Raw genomic sequence first — 17,500 nt, forward strand, 5'->3', positions numbered from 1 at the left:
TTTAATATATCGAAAGTGGTCTATCGGTTGTTCATTTATGATATCAGCGTCGAAGTGACCGGTAAGTAATTAACTAATGCAAGAGTTTTCAAAATCTGAATGAAAGTCATTATGCCAGCTACTATGATGTCTTAGTAATTAGGACAACAACTTCCTTCCCAGTTTTTCAGTTCTCTAATTTTATTTTATCTTCAATGAAAATGAGATACGGAACTGCCTTCTATTGGCTAGCACCGTCCACTTCATAACTGTTCGAATTTGATGGTCGGGTACGTCAGTACCCGATACCATCAAATGCATCAAACGACAGCTGTTAGGAACCCACCAGATTAGAGCATTGACAAAAATGATTGTTTACGTCACATACATGTAATAGTTTTTGCATATCATTTTCCGTCTCCAAAACAATCAGTAGCGGTTGTAGGTCACGAAAGGCTAACTGACCGGTTTTTATAATAAGAAACGAAGTACAGTAAGTGATATCACATATTTTAAGCAAAAACTGCCATAATATATATTCAGGACTATAGGGCTATTTTTGAAGAAAACGTTCTTCATTATTCCCTTTGTTTCATAGTCTGCAAAGCAAGCGTATTTATGTTTTGGTAAGAACTATCGGCCGACATCTAACAGAGGCCTGAGGCCAGTTAAAAAAATTGCACTCAGTGAGAGGAGGACAGTATGAAATGGTAGTGGGGAAAGGGGAAGGGGAGAGAAATACGCCTGTACGCACTAACTGTTCGTTTGGAAAACCCGTTCAAATTTTGGACAGAGGTTCTGATTGGTGCGGTGATCACCTCCTGTCAATCAATCCCCTCTACGTCCCTTCCCCTGCCCCTCGTCTCAATTCTCTACTGGCTGTGTGCTTTCAAAATGGCGGTCTATTAAGAACTTTAGACATTGAACTAGCGTCCGCCTATCAAAAGACGCCTGCTCTGCAGGCTATTTGTTTCAATTCCACAAAAGGGCAAAGGCTTGCACGGTATATTTTGCATCAAATTGACAATATTGGTTTGGGGGGAGGGGGGAAAGGACCAATAGATCTTGTAAGTGCATGTCAAATGATGCTTAAGCTACAATTTCCCCAAGAGTTTTGTCCAAGATTGTATAATGCATGTTTTCATGAATATAGTCATTGTTTTTCCTTGATTTGCACGTTGTTCGTTGTTAACCGTTGAAATGACTACATTTTCTTCTGTTAATCGAGCCAACTGCCTTAAATCATCGTTTTGGGTCCATTCTCTTGTGAAATTGCAAACCACGAAGGTAACTCCAGCAAACATTGAGAAAGTTATGGTCTTTATTATGTAAATTGTGTTACACGTATTCACTGTAACGCAAGTATGTCATTGCGTGACCAACTTGAAAACGTTTTCTGTTTCCCAAGGACACAACACATACGATAAACAGCTGGTATTTGGTACAATCATATCAATACGGCCCGTCATAGATGCATATGCATTTAAACTTCGTATGATGACTCCTTGTTTCCGAAGACTTGGCTTTCTTAGAACTCCTCCAGCGTGAGGTTTAATTTCTCTCAGTATGCTTTGTCTTTTAATTCTATACAGAAGATTTCAAAACAATGCACATTTCAATGATCTCTCCCGTTAAAAATTTTCTCATTGCGTGCTGAGAAGGTAATATTTGCCGTTTTTCTGGCTCTATAACGCCAATAAAAACCATATTGGTCACTTGTTACTTACCGATTCGCACTGTCCCTCAGTGTTAAGTCACAAAAACGTTGGCTTTCATTACACATATGATACCACAATTTGAAAAGACAATATCACAAATTAAGCAGCATATAATAGCGTAAAATTTGGTACAAAGGATTATTTGGGGCAATGAATCTGTTGTGACTTTTTCTCATTTTCGTATTTTTACAATCTTGGACAAAACTTGTTGGGAAAATGTGACGCTCTCATTTGTCTGTGTAATAAGGATTAAATTCTTCCCACTTTCCCCCTCCCCCATTCCAATGTTGGTTTTAAAACGGGCAAAGGCTTACAAAGTATATTTTGCATCAAATTGACAACATTGGTTTGTGGGGAGGGGGGGAAGGACCAATAGATTTTGTATGTGCATGTCAAATGATGCTTAAAAGCTACAATTTTTCCAAAGAGTTTTGTCCAAGATTGTAGCTCTAAAAATAACTGGTTCCCAATTTATCACTACGACTCAGCAGTGGTATTTTTGTTAACGAGGAAAGATAACATCATGTTCGGAAAGGTCGCGCGCGGATCAAGGACACCATACTGTTACGTGTATGACGCGTCACGCGTCACGCGTTTCGAATATTTTTTTCACAAAATGCTCCCGAATCGTCAAGTATTTATCACCACAGTAGACAAGAACATCATTCTAAACGCTTATTCTACGCAAAAAGTAGGTTCTGGAGGTAATTTTGAGAGCAGCAATCAAGTTTATGGCCAAGATAAATACAACCCCACGAGACCGCATGGAATATTTAATTAAGTAAAGTAACACAACAGAAAGACGCTAACCTCATTTTGACATGAAAATCATTTACTGTTGCCATAAAGACGATTCAGATATCTTCGCTAGGCTCTAAACAAGATTTCTGTGTATTTTTTTGGTGATTTAAACTAAATTCCCTTTGTTTTTCCTTCCTAGTGAAACCGCCATCTGCTATTTCGCTCACTCTGGCTTGAAGGCTATATATTGCAAAATCGGAAACTGATGTCATTACAACCGATTGCAGCCGATTTTGATATAAACTGGCCAGTGGTTGGCTTAGCAGGTCACTGAGCCACAGTACAAATTTGAAAGTATTGGAGTATTGGAGTATTTCCGAAAACACTAAGTAATCGCGCAATTTTGGAGGGTGGGACTAGGTCTTGTTGACAATGAAGGTGTGGGTTTACAGAACACCACCTTGCATCTCATTTGCACCTTATTAAAAAGCAAAGGAGCACACTGCATCATGCCTCGTTAGTCCTGGCAGCACAGTTTCTGATCCTAAAGTGAAATTTTGCCTCACCCTCCTTGTGACCCTTATTTCCGCAACAGGTAAGAAAGATCGCCTTTCAATGTGTTCTGTTCATCAATGAAAATTCAGCTCTCAAAAGTGGCTTACAGACTATTGCACAGGCTTTAGGGGCTTAAGGCGCTGTTACACTGTGAAATGTTTCCTGCAACTTGTCTCGCAATGTTTTGGCGACACTGCGGCGGGACAAGTAAGAGCCGTTGCCGAAAGTAGAATTAAAAATTAGGCTCTACTTTTCGTGCTGCTTGTCTCGCAACGATTTTGTCCGTTGCAGGGTAGTTACACTGTGAAATGTTCCGTGCAACTTGTCCCGCTAGTGTCGCCAAAACATTGCGAAACAAATTGCACGAACTATTCACAGTCTAACCCGAACCCGAAATTTACAATTTTCAGGTCTTCAATCGCTTTTTATTATGACGGCAGTATTGGCATGTTGCCATAGGCAGCCCAAGCTCGCGTCACTATAGGCAGCCGTTGAGAATTTAAAGCATTATAAGCCTTTGTATGGGAAATAAAATACCGTCGATTATGAAGCCTAAAAAACGCTCAATTTAACGTTCATTCAATAAAATGCAAATAAAAATGACTTACCTCTGGTGTATTTTTGTGCCTTTTGGAGCTTATTTTACCGTTTCGGGAATTCAGTGTTTTCAACATAATTGAATGAACGTTAAATTGAGCGTTTTTTAGGCTTCATACTCTAGTAATCGACGGTATTTTATTTCCCATACAAAGTCTTATAACGCGTTTAAATTCTCAACGGCTGCCTTAAGTGACGCGAGCTTGGGCTGCCTATGATGTTGCTAACTAATTTTCACGCAGGAAAAAAGAAAAGAATGAGTAGAATAGAATCCATAACTAAAAAGAAGCGCAAGAAAATAATTGAGATTCACACATTTAATTCGTTACACTCCAAACTGCTTACAAGAATTTGTCACTTCGGACAAGGTAGTCCAATATCAATTGAAGCTAAACCCTTTTATCAATTTAGTGATATTAGTATTCGCTTCGAGTTTGGTGTTTATATGTCGACAGATCGTCAGTCAGTTGAGTGCCGAATAGACACGGAAACGTTAGCAACTTTAGCATGTACCTTTTTGAGTTTGTCAATTTCGTCTTGAAGGCTTAGATAATGGCAGCAAGAAACACCATTCACATGTATTCCTGTTTAAAGAAAATCTATAAATTTCACCTAAATAATTTTAAAGTACGAAAAACACGTGCAGTTTAATTCTACTTTATCCTTCAAATTCAATCAAATGCAATTTTAAATTATCGATGTGTTCTCGGGGCAAGCAAGTCGTTCTAAGTTTCTTCAGTGATCGGGGATATTACCGAATCTTGGTTCATTCCCTCTGTTCAACCATTATGCCCTGATCGATGTCACGGTTCACTGTATAACTGCGCGGGGGTGGAATCAGTAAAAAACTACCCACTCCGTTGATACCAACACGTCAAAAGAAAATCAATGAACTCAGACTACCTCTTCCAAGAGTACGCCAAAATTATCGAGGTTTTGAATTTACTTCTGGTGTTGCGAATGCCTAAGAATACCAGATGGTACTTCGCAAACTTCACGGTTTTTTATTCTTATTGATAACTGATCTCGTCCCCATTTATTGATAGAAGTAGTAGTAGATAATTTTTCTTTTATCTCTGACGTGCGACACACCCCAATAGACAGCTATGATATATTGAGGGATTAATTGATTCTACATGTATAGATCGTTTTCACTGTCACGCAATAAAAAAATAAATCGGAAACCATCCAGTGGAAAAAGTCAAGAATTCGTGATGTTGTAGAAGATAAATGAAGAAGACACTTCTCCAAGTTTTAGGCCTGTGCGTTTTCCCAAACTTCAGATATTCGTCGAAATGTTTGGCAGAAATTTACAGAGCCCAGTATGAACCTCTGTGGTGCACAAATATGGCGGCCGGAAAATAGTGTCAACATCTGTTACTTACTTTGGTTATCTAGGCGAGGGATCATCTGTACTGAACAAACAGCTATTTACCTAAGCACTTTTCCTAATGCTTTCAATTCTAAAAAGGCTCAAAACCATGAGATAAATATATATTTCTCAATAAACTCTGTCGTGCCCTCGTGTCACGCACGGCTATAACCCCGAAATTAAAAATGCTCTGGTTTCCAAACAAAGCACGCTATTGAGCTTTCAAATTGCAAATGGATACAAATTTACCGCCTCTTATGCCTGATGAGGATAAAAACTTTCGTGGCTCTTTTGTTTTGAATTTTAGAAAATGATGACGTCACGTGAAAACGATCCATTGTCTTCATTGAAATCACAAAAAAACGATCACATAATGCAAACCACTCTTTTGCAAAAATGTCACACAATGCAACTAAAAATATCTCGACACTGGTTCAGTGTGAAGTAGAAAACACAGGTCACAGGTCATCGTTTTAACCGAAACAGAAACAACCATAACTGTTTACAAATGCTAACATTAGGCCTAAGGTTATTTTAACGGATGTTTAGAGTACTTTCTGTATTGGTAATACAATGACCTGTGACCTGTGTTTTGTACCTGCCGGAGACATCCACTTTCGTGACAAACTACCCCAAAAACGTGAAGCCGGCTTTTTTTGTGAGCAGGTCACCTGAGTGAAACCACTTCTATTGTGTGCTTTTAGCTGTGTTCCTCGAGAACTGTCAGAATGCAATACGCGTCATTGTACTTTTATGCAAAGACTTTTCGGGTTATTCTGCAGTTTTTTAAGCAATGACGCGTTCGTCATCGTTTTATGTTTAACTCCGTTTTTGAACCAAAGTGGACTGGGAATGATCGACGAGTGCTTTTTCGATTTGTTAAATAGCTGTAGGTCATGTTGATAACAATGCAATACAAAGCTTCTGTAGGATTACACAAAATTTATTTAAACGGGAAAGAATACTCAAATCGAGTGAGAGGGAAGTTTCGAGAAGTTTTAGTCTACCTTGTTGTTTAAATTTTACACCATAATCATACATGAGTATAATACATACCGTCCAACTGAAAAGAGAAATTCGCTCCTGGCTAAATAATAACTTAACTTTGGTTAACTCAAATGTGGTTTTATCGTTTTCAAATCTCCTGGCTGATTCGACATGCTAATGATGTGGAAATGAATTCCGGCCCTTTGAGCCTTGTGAACTCGGTTTTGTTAACAATGCGTAGTGATGTCTTAATTGTTTACAGCTGTAAAACTAATGAATTTTCTTGGTGTTGCACAAACTTGAATGAAATATTCATGACGGGTAATTCAGACGCTCTATACTCGTTGTAGCAATATAACAGGAAAGTACTTTTTCTTATTGTCTGAAATTTATTTTCCCTGCTAGCAGAAGTCTCTTTCCTTTTGCATTCGCAGGGCTGACGAGTACCGGAAAAGGGACCTCTGCCATGGGTCGAAACTCACTGTGTTGAGCATGCGCGGCGGTTACTTAGCGACCGAATCTCGCGTGATACCTCAGGTATCACAACATGAGAGTCTCGTGTTGTACGGGTTCACTTAACAACAGCGGAATATAGACCGTATTCATAAATGGCGGCTAAGTAATTATTCTGTTGTCTTTATGCTAATCATCCTAACTAGCCTCGTAAACACGAGCAAAATTCAAAAGAATTTTTGTTCCAAAGTGAGGCTAGTTAGGATGATTAGCACAAAGACAAAAGAATAATTTCTTGACCACCATTTATGAATACGGTCTATTCTTTAAAGGAATGCGCGAGACATTGCGGGCCCAAGTTACAGTTAACAAACCTATAATAGGACATGCGTTTTAAACAGTCCCGTCCAAGATCGTGGACGGCAGTTGTATCAAAGAGAGTTTCTACTCTATTCCTATACTTGTCAGCCCAGCGAGCGCAAAAAGAAAAGAGACCTGCTAGCAGGGTAAAAAATCTTCTGCTTTCCCAATCAATGACAACAATTACAATGCAACGCGCCTTACCGTGGCCACCCAACAAACTTTCACATTTGACAACTACGGAAAATACATGAACTCAACATGCAACGGTGTTGAACAACTGTGCGAACTTTGCAAGGAGGCGTGACTGTCAATCAAATTCGCACATCCTGATTGGCGGACAATTTGTAATAAACTTTGTTAGGCGGCCACGGTAAGGCGCGTCGCACTGTAAATCAGTAATTTTAGTAGCAGCCATGCAAGTCAAATCTCAGAGACTGTTTTGTACCTTGTGTTCTCAATTTGTTAAGTAAGGACTATGATACCTTCTTGTTGCCTATTGAAACAAACACAGTTGCTATTATTATTGACAACGTAGGACGTATAACAATTTTTTTTAAATTCCATGCCATTCAAGACAGACCCATGGTAATGCAGTGTTTAATGGAGCAGCCATTCTGTTGGAACTGATTTAACATTATTGACGAAATAATGCAATCTTTGCAAACTTTAAAGGGGAAAAGGACGAAGTACCTTTTCGACGTTTAGGTGTTACTTTCAAACATTTATCAGATAATTTATATTCTAGATATGCACGTCCTTGTAGTCTTCCATGTACTAGAACAGAATGTACAGTAGCTTCCATTTATTTAGGGCTCGTGATCAAGGAGCAGATTTTCATCAGTGCCAATCACTTGTCAGTCAAGAGACAAACACGTTAATAGAATAATTGTTGAGTTCAAGTTTTGTTCTATCATCTGTGTGTAATGCAAACTGGTTGTACAACAACAAGCAGGCGAAAACGTTGTCTTGTAATGCTTTGAAAAGCTCACGCATCATTTTTCTGAACTTGCCCAAAAACGAAATTCAAACTAATCGGCCATTTCCGACTTCGTGTCTGCCACCTCTTTAAAGCTAGTCTCATTGCGAAGTTTTTCTTATGAATATTAGTTTTTATTTATATGTAAAGTAGAACTATAATTACCATCACAAAAGCTTCGCACTTAGATTCGCTTTGAAGAGGAGGCAGACATGAACTCGGAACGGTTAGTTTAAAATTGAACCAGCGGTACCAAACGCAAAAATCCATCGAGGGCTCTGTTTAAACGGTAAGCCAGAACACCACCACCACATGTCTTGATATAAAACCGGTATTTATACACATCTTACCGCCCATTCTGTAGATCCGTAGCGTTGATTTCTTCTCCCATATATCCGTTGCCATATTGACTATTTACTCATCACTACGCCAAAGGCAAAGAGTCAAGATAGGTTTACTTACATTATTCATATTTCTGTTTAGATCCTTTGCAAGGATCCGGTGCTTCTGTTTGTTACCGCGGTCCCTGCTTATACACAGTTATACTTCATTGCGTATCTATTTTTTATGAACTGCAAGCAGACAAAGTTTGGTAAAGCCGGCAGACAAGAAATAGATTAGAAAAGTGATGATTTTTGTGCAGAGAGGTCGCCAATGAACCGGCAGGTTACAGATCATTGTTTCACCAATACAGAAAGTATCCTAAACATTCTTAAAAGCTAACCTTAGGCCTAATTAGACCTAAACAAAAGTTTTTATGCCTAAGGTTAGCTTTTATGAATGTTTAGGATACTTTCTGTATTGGTGAAACAATGACCTGCGACCTGCGACCTGCAGATTAGACCCGCCGCCAATGAACTTTTGTCCATCGTCGGTGCAAGTCACAGAACGCGCAAGCGGGCGTGATATTAATGCAACAAGGTTATAAACTTTCTTGACGATTATGACTCGGAGATGTTCAGATAACCATCAGTGGTACAGCATCCGAACTAGGAATTGGACGGTCGTAGGGTCGACTCCTGCAAAAAACCCCTTGGGTTTTTTTCCGAGTATCGCCGAGTCAACATCAAAAACCAAATTCACTTATAGTACAAGAATTAAAAAAAAAAAAAAAGCAATTGTCTCTTTGTAGGCACCTGAAAATGTCAGGTGGCTTAAACAGTTCTCGAACCAATGATCTCTGCGATGCCGGTGCAATGCTCTACCAGGTCAATTTGTTGGGCGCAATGATGTGTTCCCATGAAAGGATTCGATAAAATAAATGTATATGTTATACTTCTCTCAATTTCGCGGCCAATATAAACTAAAACTGTGAGCTAACATAGCACAAAACTCCTTTATTCCTGACGATAACAAATATATTTTCGGGGCCAAATCCCATGTGAGTTGCTCGGAGGTGAATACTTAACAACTATTCACCGAATTGGAGGTGGCTAGCTAGCGGTGGATATTTACCGAGTCGCGAAGCGCCGAGGTAAATATCCAACGCTAGCCACCGACACTGGGGTGAATAGTTGTTTTAGTATATACTAAAACAGTGAGATAATATACAGCACAAAAAATTAATTTGGATGTTTTCTTCACTTGTCACGGATGAAAATCGGACGCCATTTTTTCCCGAGTTGCTCGGAGGTAAATAGCACAGGATATTCGGAGTTTGACGAGCCAATCAGCGCCCGCGTTCAACGCTATCCACTGTTTTAGTATATACTAATAAAGGATATTCGGAGTTTGCGTAGCCAATCAGAGCGCGCCTTCAACGCTATCCATTGTTTTAGTATATAGTAATCCTGAATATTAAGGACCAACAAAAATGGCTAAAAAACTGAGTAAACCAAAGAGTCGATCAGACACTGGTAGTAGGTTTAGAACGGTAGCCAATACCCAATAACAAACTATATTATATACTCAACACAATGTCGCGTTTCTGATTGGTCACTGACGAATGCATAAATAGGTTGTGGAGTGCAATACGGAAGTTGCTGTAGAAACACAGCGATGGAGGAATTTTTTGAGTTATCGACTTGCTCGGGAATTTGTGTTTTATAGCCACTCGGGATGTCAGGGCCGTAGCCAGTATGAGGCAAACCGAGGCACTTGCCTCAGTCATTTTTTCGTGAATTTTTAAAATAAAGCGCGTTTCCAGTGTTGTCTTTAAAGTGCCCCTGACCCCCAAATATTCTTTTCGCTAAAATAAATCTTTGCACCTGTTTGAAACGCATTGCGGCCATTTTTTTCGTTTTGTAACAAAACCTGCCTTTTTATAGGCTTCAAGCCTTGCAAAAAACTGGGCATCTTATGTTCACGACCGAGTCAGAAGGGAAGTGGGTCTAGTCCTGATTTGACGTCACGATCCACTTTGCATGCATGTTTACAAGGAGAAATGTCAATCAGTTTGTGACGTCAAATCAGGACATTGCCTCAGTCATATTTTTTTTCTGGCTACGGCCCTGGATGTTTTGAAAGTTTTTAAATTGAGCGATCTGGCTTTTTGTTTTTGCATTGCAGAATATCATGAATACTCTTGTGGTAAAATTGTGCCTCTGTGCCATACTCTGTACTCCATTGTTTGTCGATGCTATGCCGGCGAAATCTGAGTGGATTGAACTGAGTTACCCGTTCAATAATGACACCATCTACTGGCCAACAGTGATGTCTTTCCATCATACCATAACGTTTGCCAATTTTACTGAAGATGGATATTACCTTTCATCATATGACATCAGCGCCTCAGAACACGGAGGAACTCATATTGATTCACCTAGTCATTTTGCATTCAAGAAGTGGACCACGGACCAGATTCCTTTAGATACACTCATTGGACCAGCTGTCAAGATTGATGTGTCCTCGAAAGCGGCCAGGGTAGGTAGTATTTCGCTTCACTTTTACTGCCACCAATCATGTTTCAAGCGAAAGTTCGCGCATAGTTAAAATAGGAACCGATGAATTGAATCGAAATCAGGCAATCACAACGCTGGATGTGATTCAACCCGTTCCATGTGAGCAAGACCCCCAAGTAGTTAATGCCACGACCACTTTCCCTCCGTCTATACTCGGCAGTTTCACTCGATATCCCACATGTTGGATCTCAAGTGTAAAGGGAGACTGCAAGCAATCTCTTTAAGTGTTTTCTTTTTTCTTTATTCGTTCTTAAGAGTCCTGATTACCAATTGATGCCAAGTGACTTGGAGGCCTGGGAAGAGACGCACGGAAGAATCCCGGATGATGTAATATTGTTAGTGTTTAATGATTGGGGAAAATACTGGCCAGACAAGAGGACTTTCTTAGGAACTGACACTAAAAACACTTCCTTACTTCATTTTCCAGGTAGGCCACAAGAAAGTTAAATTAAATGAGACAAAATCCATGCGCCTGTCACAGCGTTGCCACAAACAAAGCTTCAGGTTTTTTTCTGTTATACCTCAAAACAACACTACGTTTTCCGATTGGAGAAGAACGTGTCACGTGCCATGGGTCAAAACTCACTTACTCCCTAGGGAAACAACAACTTGAACTTTCCACTCCATCGTGATCAACTCGTGATGATAAAGTTGTACACCGTAAAACCGCGGCAAATTTGTGTTCCAGCACGCGTCAAGAAAAAAAGTTTGAGAACAAGATATTTAAACAGCTTCTTTGGTACATAAGCTCGAAATCTAGTGACAAGGCCACCAAAAGTACCTTGTAAACGTTGAGAGAGTTCTGCAAAGAACAAAATTTGGACGAAAGCAATAAAGTCGTAAGGTTCCGCCCTTATAACTTATCCTATTTTTGAGCTAGGAGGTTTAACAAAGCACTTAATGACTGGCCCCACGGGAAACAATGAGTTTTGCTTCCCCACGACCCTCAAAGATTCCATCAGCAAGTGAGCTTTGCCTTAGGGCTCAGTTTTGGCTCGGGGAACATTGAGGGTCTCGGGCAAACAAAACTAGTCACAACTCGCCCAGGGGCCCTGCCAACTAGTCACAAGTCCCTACGTCCGCGGTATTATTTCCCGCCAACTTCTCTTATAGCGGCTGGCTTTGCAGTCTCTGTGATTCGCACCTGTTTGTACATGTGAGCTGTTCTCTGCGCTGCGGGTAAGCTGTTTACAAAGCCGTTCACTCTGCATTCCAAGGCTGTTTATACTATTTTGAAACAAAAATATATTTTTCTGTGACCGCATTCCGCATTTTAAGTTTACTTCAGCTGCGAAATAAACAGGGTATAATTGAACTGATCAAATAGAATGGAAACATGTTTTTGTTTGCCTGTCCATAACTATATTTTCACCTTTATATATTTTACATTGCATTTGAAAGGTATACACCCCGACGCATCTCGGTGGTTGGTGGACAATCGCAAGATCAAGATGGTTGGAATAGACACGCCATCGATTGACTTCGGACAGTCTACACTGTACGAAAGCCACCGAATTCTGTACGCGGAGAACATCCCCGGCCTAGAAAATGTTGCACATATGGACAAGCTTCCTGTCAAAGGCTTTACAGTCTACGCGGCCCCAATGTTTATCAGTGACGGCAGTGGAGGACCATGCAGGATATTTGCCCGTCTCGATGACAACGGATGTACTGTCAACGCGGGCGACAAACTAAATTGCTTTGGCTTCTTTTGGGCAGTGATTGTCTTGATATATCTTAGTTTTCAGTGATTTTTGGAACCTTTGAGCTTGGATTACTTAATTTTCCAAAACTAAGGGACTCAATAACAGGTAGTTTGAATTAAGGTTAGGTTCATTCAAAAGAAAGAGAATTATGAACAACACCACACTGCATAAGGCTTAATGATGGTATCCAAACCAAAGTCATTTCTTCTGTCGACCGTTTTCCGGCACGTAAGGCTGCGTTAAAATGTTAACTTCCTTATTGCTGCACTCTGTGCGACGTATCAAAAAGAAAACTTGTTGTCATGAGATTTGCTTTGTGATTCTGTGTTAATAAGAGCATTATCTGGCAGTCTCAGAACTCTTCATTTCAACTCCGGTCCGAGTAATTGTTTCTCTCCTTTCAGTGGCATTCTCAAGGAACAAATTTATCGCCTCGTTTACTTTCAACAAAAAATTAAAAAGGATAACTGAAATAGGATTCTATATCGTGGCTGCCTTTAAGGTATAAGTATACCCAAATAACCATCATTTCTTGGCGCCGCTTCGTGGGCCTACGTTTTGCGCAAACCCCAATAAAGTTATTTATTATATCTCTCAGATAGTACGCGCGCTGTAATTGGCTAAATTAGCGGGCCGTATTCTACAGTACGGCCCGCTGTACAGCCCGCTAAATTTAAAATTTCGACAAAACATCATCTAGCGAGTTTTTCATGTCATTTCTGTTGCATAAACTTGTACTGAAAACTGTTTGAATCTTGCAAGCAACTACTTCAAACTTAACAGCCAAGAAGATTTAGTTTTTGGGATTTTGGCACGGCATTCTTTGTGGCAGTTGAACCTTCCGCTTCACTTTGACTAGTTTCCTTGCCCGCGTGGCGGTTAACCTCAGAGATATAATAAATATCTTACTAACCTCGTTTTCTCGGTCCGTACTGTAAGTTACGGATCCTCGTTTTTTCCCGTTGATTTAGGGGAAAACGGGAAAAAACTCGGTCCGTAACTTACAGTACGGACCTCGAACTCGGTTAGTAAGAGGTAATTATTTTCTGAAAGCTTAGGGATTGTACATTACGAAGTGTTATTCAACTAAATGAAAAAGTCAACGTTTTTTGAATATAGCGTCCGATTTCCGAAAGTACCAAGGTCCAATAACCAAGTTCGTTTCGGGTCAGATCTGGGTGAGGGAACCCCGTAGTTACTAAAACAAGGAATCACCTACTACAATGACCTACACTGATCTACAATGACCTACAATGAGCTACAATGACCTACAATGAGGTACATTATGTGCTAAAATGAGCTAAAAAAATTCCGCTCTGCACTTTGAACCAATCAAGCTCTCGTTATAGGTCATTAGCTAATTTTAGGTTATAATATACCACATTGCAGATCACTGTAGGTCATTTTAGGTCACTGTAGGTCATTCCTTGTTTTAGTAACTACGAAGGGAGCGCACTAAAAAATTGTGTTAGGGAATTTCAATTTTTTTGCCTCGTTCGATAGTTGTGACTACTTTAGTGAGGGGCAAACGTATTTGATCCACTTCCAAAGTTTAAATGCATGCGTGTCAGAAACAAACCAGACAAGGAATCGAAATTCTCCGACAGAGTTCTTAGAGAAAGGTGTCAAGAAGCCATAAATGTAGAGGCATAATTTACTGCGTTCCCTCGCCCAAATTTGACCGGAAACGAACATGATTAATGAACCTTGGTATTTTCGAAAATCCCGCGCTGTAATGATTCAAAGAACGTTGATTTCTCAATAACATTTCGTAATCTGCAATTTCTAAGCCTTCAGAAAATACATACTTTATTGGGGTTTGTGTCAAACGTCGGCAAACGAAGCGGCGCCAAGAAATAATGGTTATTTGGGTGCTAGGGTGTTGCAGTGGGGATCATGTCTTTGGCTCCAGGGATGGCTTAATGGTGATAGCACTCGCCTCCCACCAATGTAGTCCGGGTTCGATTCCCAGACTCGTGGCGTCATATGTGGGTTGAGTTTTGTTGGTTCTCGACTCTGCACCGAGTGGTTTTTCTCCAGGGGTTTTCCCTTTTCCTCAAAATTCATTTGCGAACCATTTGCGTTAATTTGTTGATTTCCGTTTACAATGTCCCCAATCTTAGTACTCCAGCGCTCGAAGACAAGACGTCTAAAAATAAAGTTCCTCCCTTCCTTCGAATTCCTTCCTTCGAAATGAGTTGCTTTAGTCTAGTTTTCGGTCATGTTTGCACACTTCGAATCCTCACCTTTCTTGTTGAAACAAATTGTCATCATCCAAGCAAAAAAGACCTGATCTAAATTGTTTTTTTATCGGAAAAAGTATTATTCATCCCGTTATCGTTACTCCTACGATAACGTTTTGCTTGTCTTAGAAATGCTAATTGTTATCGCTGCCGAATGTTAAAGACACCCGCATATAAATGAAACTGAAAATTAAGCAAAACGTAATGGGAGCTACACTTCTAACGTTCCACTTTTTTGTCTTCCCAGTGTCAAACTTTTTTTTTCTTTGAAGCACGCGTATCAGTTCTGAAAATGATACGTTTACGCTCACCAGTTCTAATCTGGCTATGGAAAACTGAATTGGTAATAAGATTTAGTAATTCCCGTGGAGCCAAGCCAACTAGCTTGTTTTTTTCATTTCAGCCGGTCATTATTATTAATTGGGAAAATTGTGTCAAGGTTCGTCCACAGGTTCTGATACGTTCGAGGCTACCTCCACCTTCTTTCTCGCCAAGGAAAACGATGCTCCCTGTAAAACTGAGTCTACATATTCTAACCTTTGGTATAATGTGGACAATGGTTGATACCGTTTCGTCCCTTGGTGAGTTTCAAGGACTTGTTAATTAGCAGACCATAACAAAGATACCGAAATACTAACGAATAACATTCCGCGTGGTCTCAAAATGCACCTGTATCAAGACATGACAGCAAGGAGAGACTACTACTATAGGAAATGATTCAGGAAAAAAAGTTATTTTTGCAAAAAAGAGAGGCACGACAAAAAAAAAAGAACCGAAAAATGGGGGGAGCTCAGTTTCCCACGGGATGAATAGTTGCTGCAGTGCAACTACGTTTTAATCTATATTGGGATAGATTAGCTAAAACAATTAACGCCCATGTGAAATAATTGAAAAATTCCATTTCAGCGATCGTATAAAAAACGTGTGGAGACTTCTCGGGTTGACAAGTTTTTTTTCCTTTGATCAGCGACATTTTCCATGTTTTTATGGGTTGCGTAATATTGATATGATCCTTGGCTTAATTCACTCTCAGTTTGAAATTACAAAAACAAAATGTTTTGAGTGAAAAGACCCCCAGGCTATGAACTCAAGCTGGCTGTCTTGTTTTGATGCAAATCAGTCAGTCGTGTCTCAATGAGGTCAAAAGGTTTTTCCAAGCTTAAAATATGTTCCTTTTTTACCCATGAAGTTTAATTTACGGTATGTTTCCAGCTGGCGAAAACAAGAGACCACTAATAAATGTTGACCAAGCATCGATTTCTGTAGAGGATGGTCCTTTTGATGCTCGTTGCTGGATCAAACAAGTGATTTCATCGCTTTTATTTAGGAAAGAAGATATTTACAGCTAACGGTATTTAGGCTGAGCTGGCTAGTGCCCAAACGAGCCTTCTTTGTATAACATGTCAACTAATTTAAGAATAATATACATCAAAGGGGACGGGTTTGTTGTTTGGGTAAAACAAGAAAACGAGTACTAGTACTACAACATTGATGAAGGTTTTCAAAACAAACATATAACTAATTCTAACTGGCTAATTCTAGTTTGAAATAATAATGAAAAGTAATGTGAAGGCATAGTTTAAGGCAATATCATGTCAAGGACGCGTTCTCGGATCCCCACACCGTCGGATCGAGCCAAGGCTCTGGGAAACTCTGTGTAGGAGAACATGCGCCGTAGGGTTTTTAAAGTCAAAAATTGGCTATTTGAACTGTACAGGCGCCGCCTGCTCACTCCTTGTTCTAACATGAATACACCAATTAGAGACGCTTTTGATTGTTCTTCTCGAAAACCAATGAGAAGACGCTTTGTTTCAGGGTTCCCCAGAGCTCTTCTCTCCCCCAGTCAAGAGAAGAGCTCTGGGGTAGAGATTGGTTAAGGACGGTGCCTACTATTGTTATTGCGCATACTTTCTGCGCATCTCCAGATGCTCGGATTTCCTATGGGTGGTGCTTATTAATACAGGGATATTTTTGCGCGGTTCAAAACTATACGGAGAAAGCAGAACTTAGCAAGTGCTCTTGGTATCCAAAAAGAAAATTGGGGGGAACCACGCATTTTTCAGAGATAATTAAGCTTCAATTTAGAAAAGAACGCTATACATTGCTTTGTATTTTAAAGATTTTTAGGAATATTGTTGATTATCTATCTTCGAAAGATGCGTGGTTAATCCCAAATTTCCGTTTTGGATTTCAATAACACTCGCAAACCGCGCCAAAATACCTTTGAATTAGTAGGTACCGTCTTTAAGGCAACTAACGTTTTGCCCCAAAATTGAACTTAAAGCTTAACTCTTTTGTCTACAACTCTTTTGTCTACGTCATAAAATGTAGTTTCCTGGAGATTTCGCTTTGCATTATTTGATAGTTTCGAAAAGTTAGTCACATTCGCAATCAATATAATTGTTATGCTTTTTGCTGTATTTGCATCGCAAGTCAGGCTGGAATTTTCTCGGTTCTTGGATCAGTCGAGTAGAATTCTTGACACAAATGCCAGTGCATAGAATATATGTGACCACGCCCTAAAATAGTACTCATATCTGGTATTTGTTCGCTTTGAAAAAGTAAAGTCAATCTGGAATAGACCGGTGTCACTTTTTCATTACCGTTTCCTTTTTTCAGCGGTTACCGTAGAATTAAGTTTGGAAGTTACATTGAATGGCACATCTATCCCTTGGAAAAATGAGATTAGCGAGGATCGCAAAAGCTCCAAAGAATTAGTTGTGAAGGTCAGGAATAATCTTTATAACAAGCTGCAAAGCGTTGTTAAGGTCTCGGTTCAAGCGTTCTACAAAGGAGAAGATGGAAACACTCTCTGCGAATTACAGTTCAAGATGACCGCTATCGACTGTGGATGGGAAATCGAAAGAGAGCTTAATGGGACGGTGGACATTGGCTTCATCGGACAAGTTA

The 17,500-nt window shown here is 39.8% G+C and overlaps 2 protein-coding genes across 3 annotated transcripts in view; both read left to right on the forward strand.

The window, feature by feature from the left end:
• The first annotated feature begins 2,839 nt into the window (after window positions 1-2,839).
• LOC137970195 (isatin hydrolase-like) lies at window positions 2,840-13,420 on the forward strand. The gene is made up of 4 exons (XM_068816714.1): window positions 2,840-3,033; window positions 10,250-10,603; window positions 10,897-11,068; window positions 12,043-13,420. Exons 2-4 carry the CDS (start codon window positions 10,256-10,258, stop codon window positions 12,390-12,392), a joined length of 870 nt encoding a protein of 289 aa, XP_068672815.1. The 5' UTR covers window positions 2,840-3,033; window positions 10,250-10,255; the 3' UTR covers window positions 12,393-13,420.
• Window positions 13,421-15,019: 1,599 nt separating this feature from the next.
• LOC137970190 (uncharacterized) overlaps window positions 15,020-17,500 on the forward strand; it is a 4,266-nt gene continuing 1,785 nt past the window's right edge. Inside the window, exons 1-2 of one of the 2 annotated variants that reach the window (XM_068816708.1) lie at window positions 15,020-15,171; window positions 17,210-17,500. The exon at window positions 17,210-17,500 is cut by the window's right edge and continues 380 nt beyond it. In XM_068816708.1, the coding sequence (XP_068672809.1) occupies window positions 15,093-15,171; window positions 17,210-17,500 (370 nt within the window). In that variant the 5' untranslated portion in view covers window positions 15,020-15,092. The remainder of the gene's footprint in view (window positions 15,172-17,209) is intronic. The other variant, XM_068816709.1, reaches the window with a different exon arrangement.

This window comes from Montipora foliosa, chromosome 9 (assembly GCF_036669935.1).
Source record: "Montipora foliosa isolate CH-2021 chromosome 9, ASM3666993v2, whole genome shotgun sequence".
Lineage (NCBI taxonomy): Eukaryota > Metazoa > Cnidaria > Anthozoa > Scleractinia > Acroporidae > Montipora > Montipora foliosa.

Coding starts and splice junctions, on each gene's coding strand:
- LOC137970195 (XM_068816714.1), top strand. CDS start 10,256: ATGAATACTCTTGTGGTAAAATTGTGCCTCTGTGCCATACTCTGTACT. Junction 10,604..10,896: donor TGTCCTCGAAAGCGGCCAGG/GTAGGTAGTATT, acceptor TTCGTTCTTAAG/AGTCCTGATTACCAATTGAT. Junction 11,069..12,042: donor TTCCTTACTTCATTTTCCAG/GTAGGCCACAAG, acceptor TGCATTTGAAAG/GTATACACCCCGACGCATCT.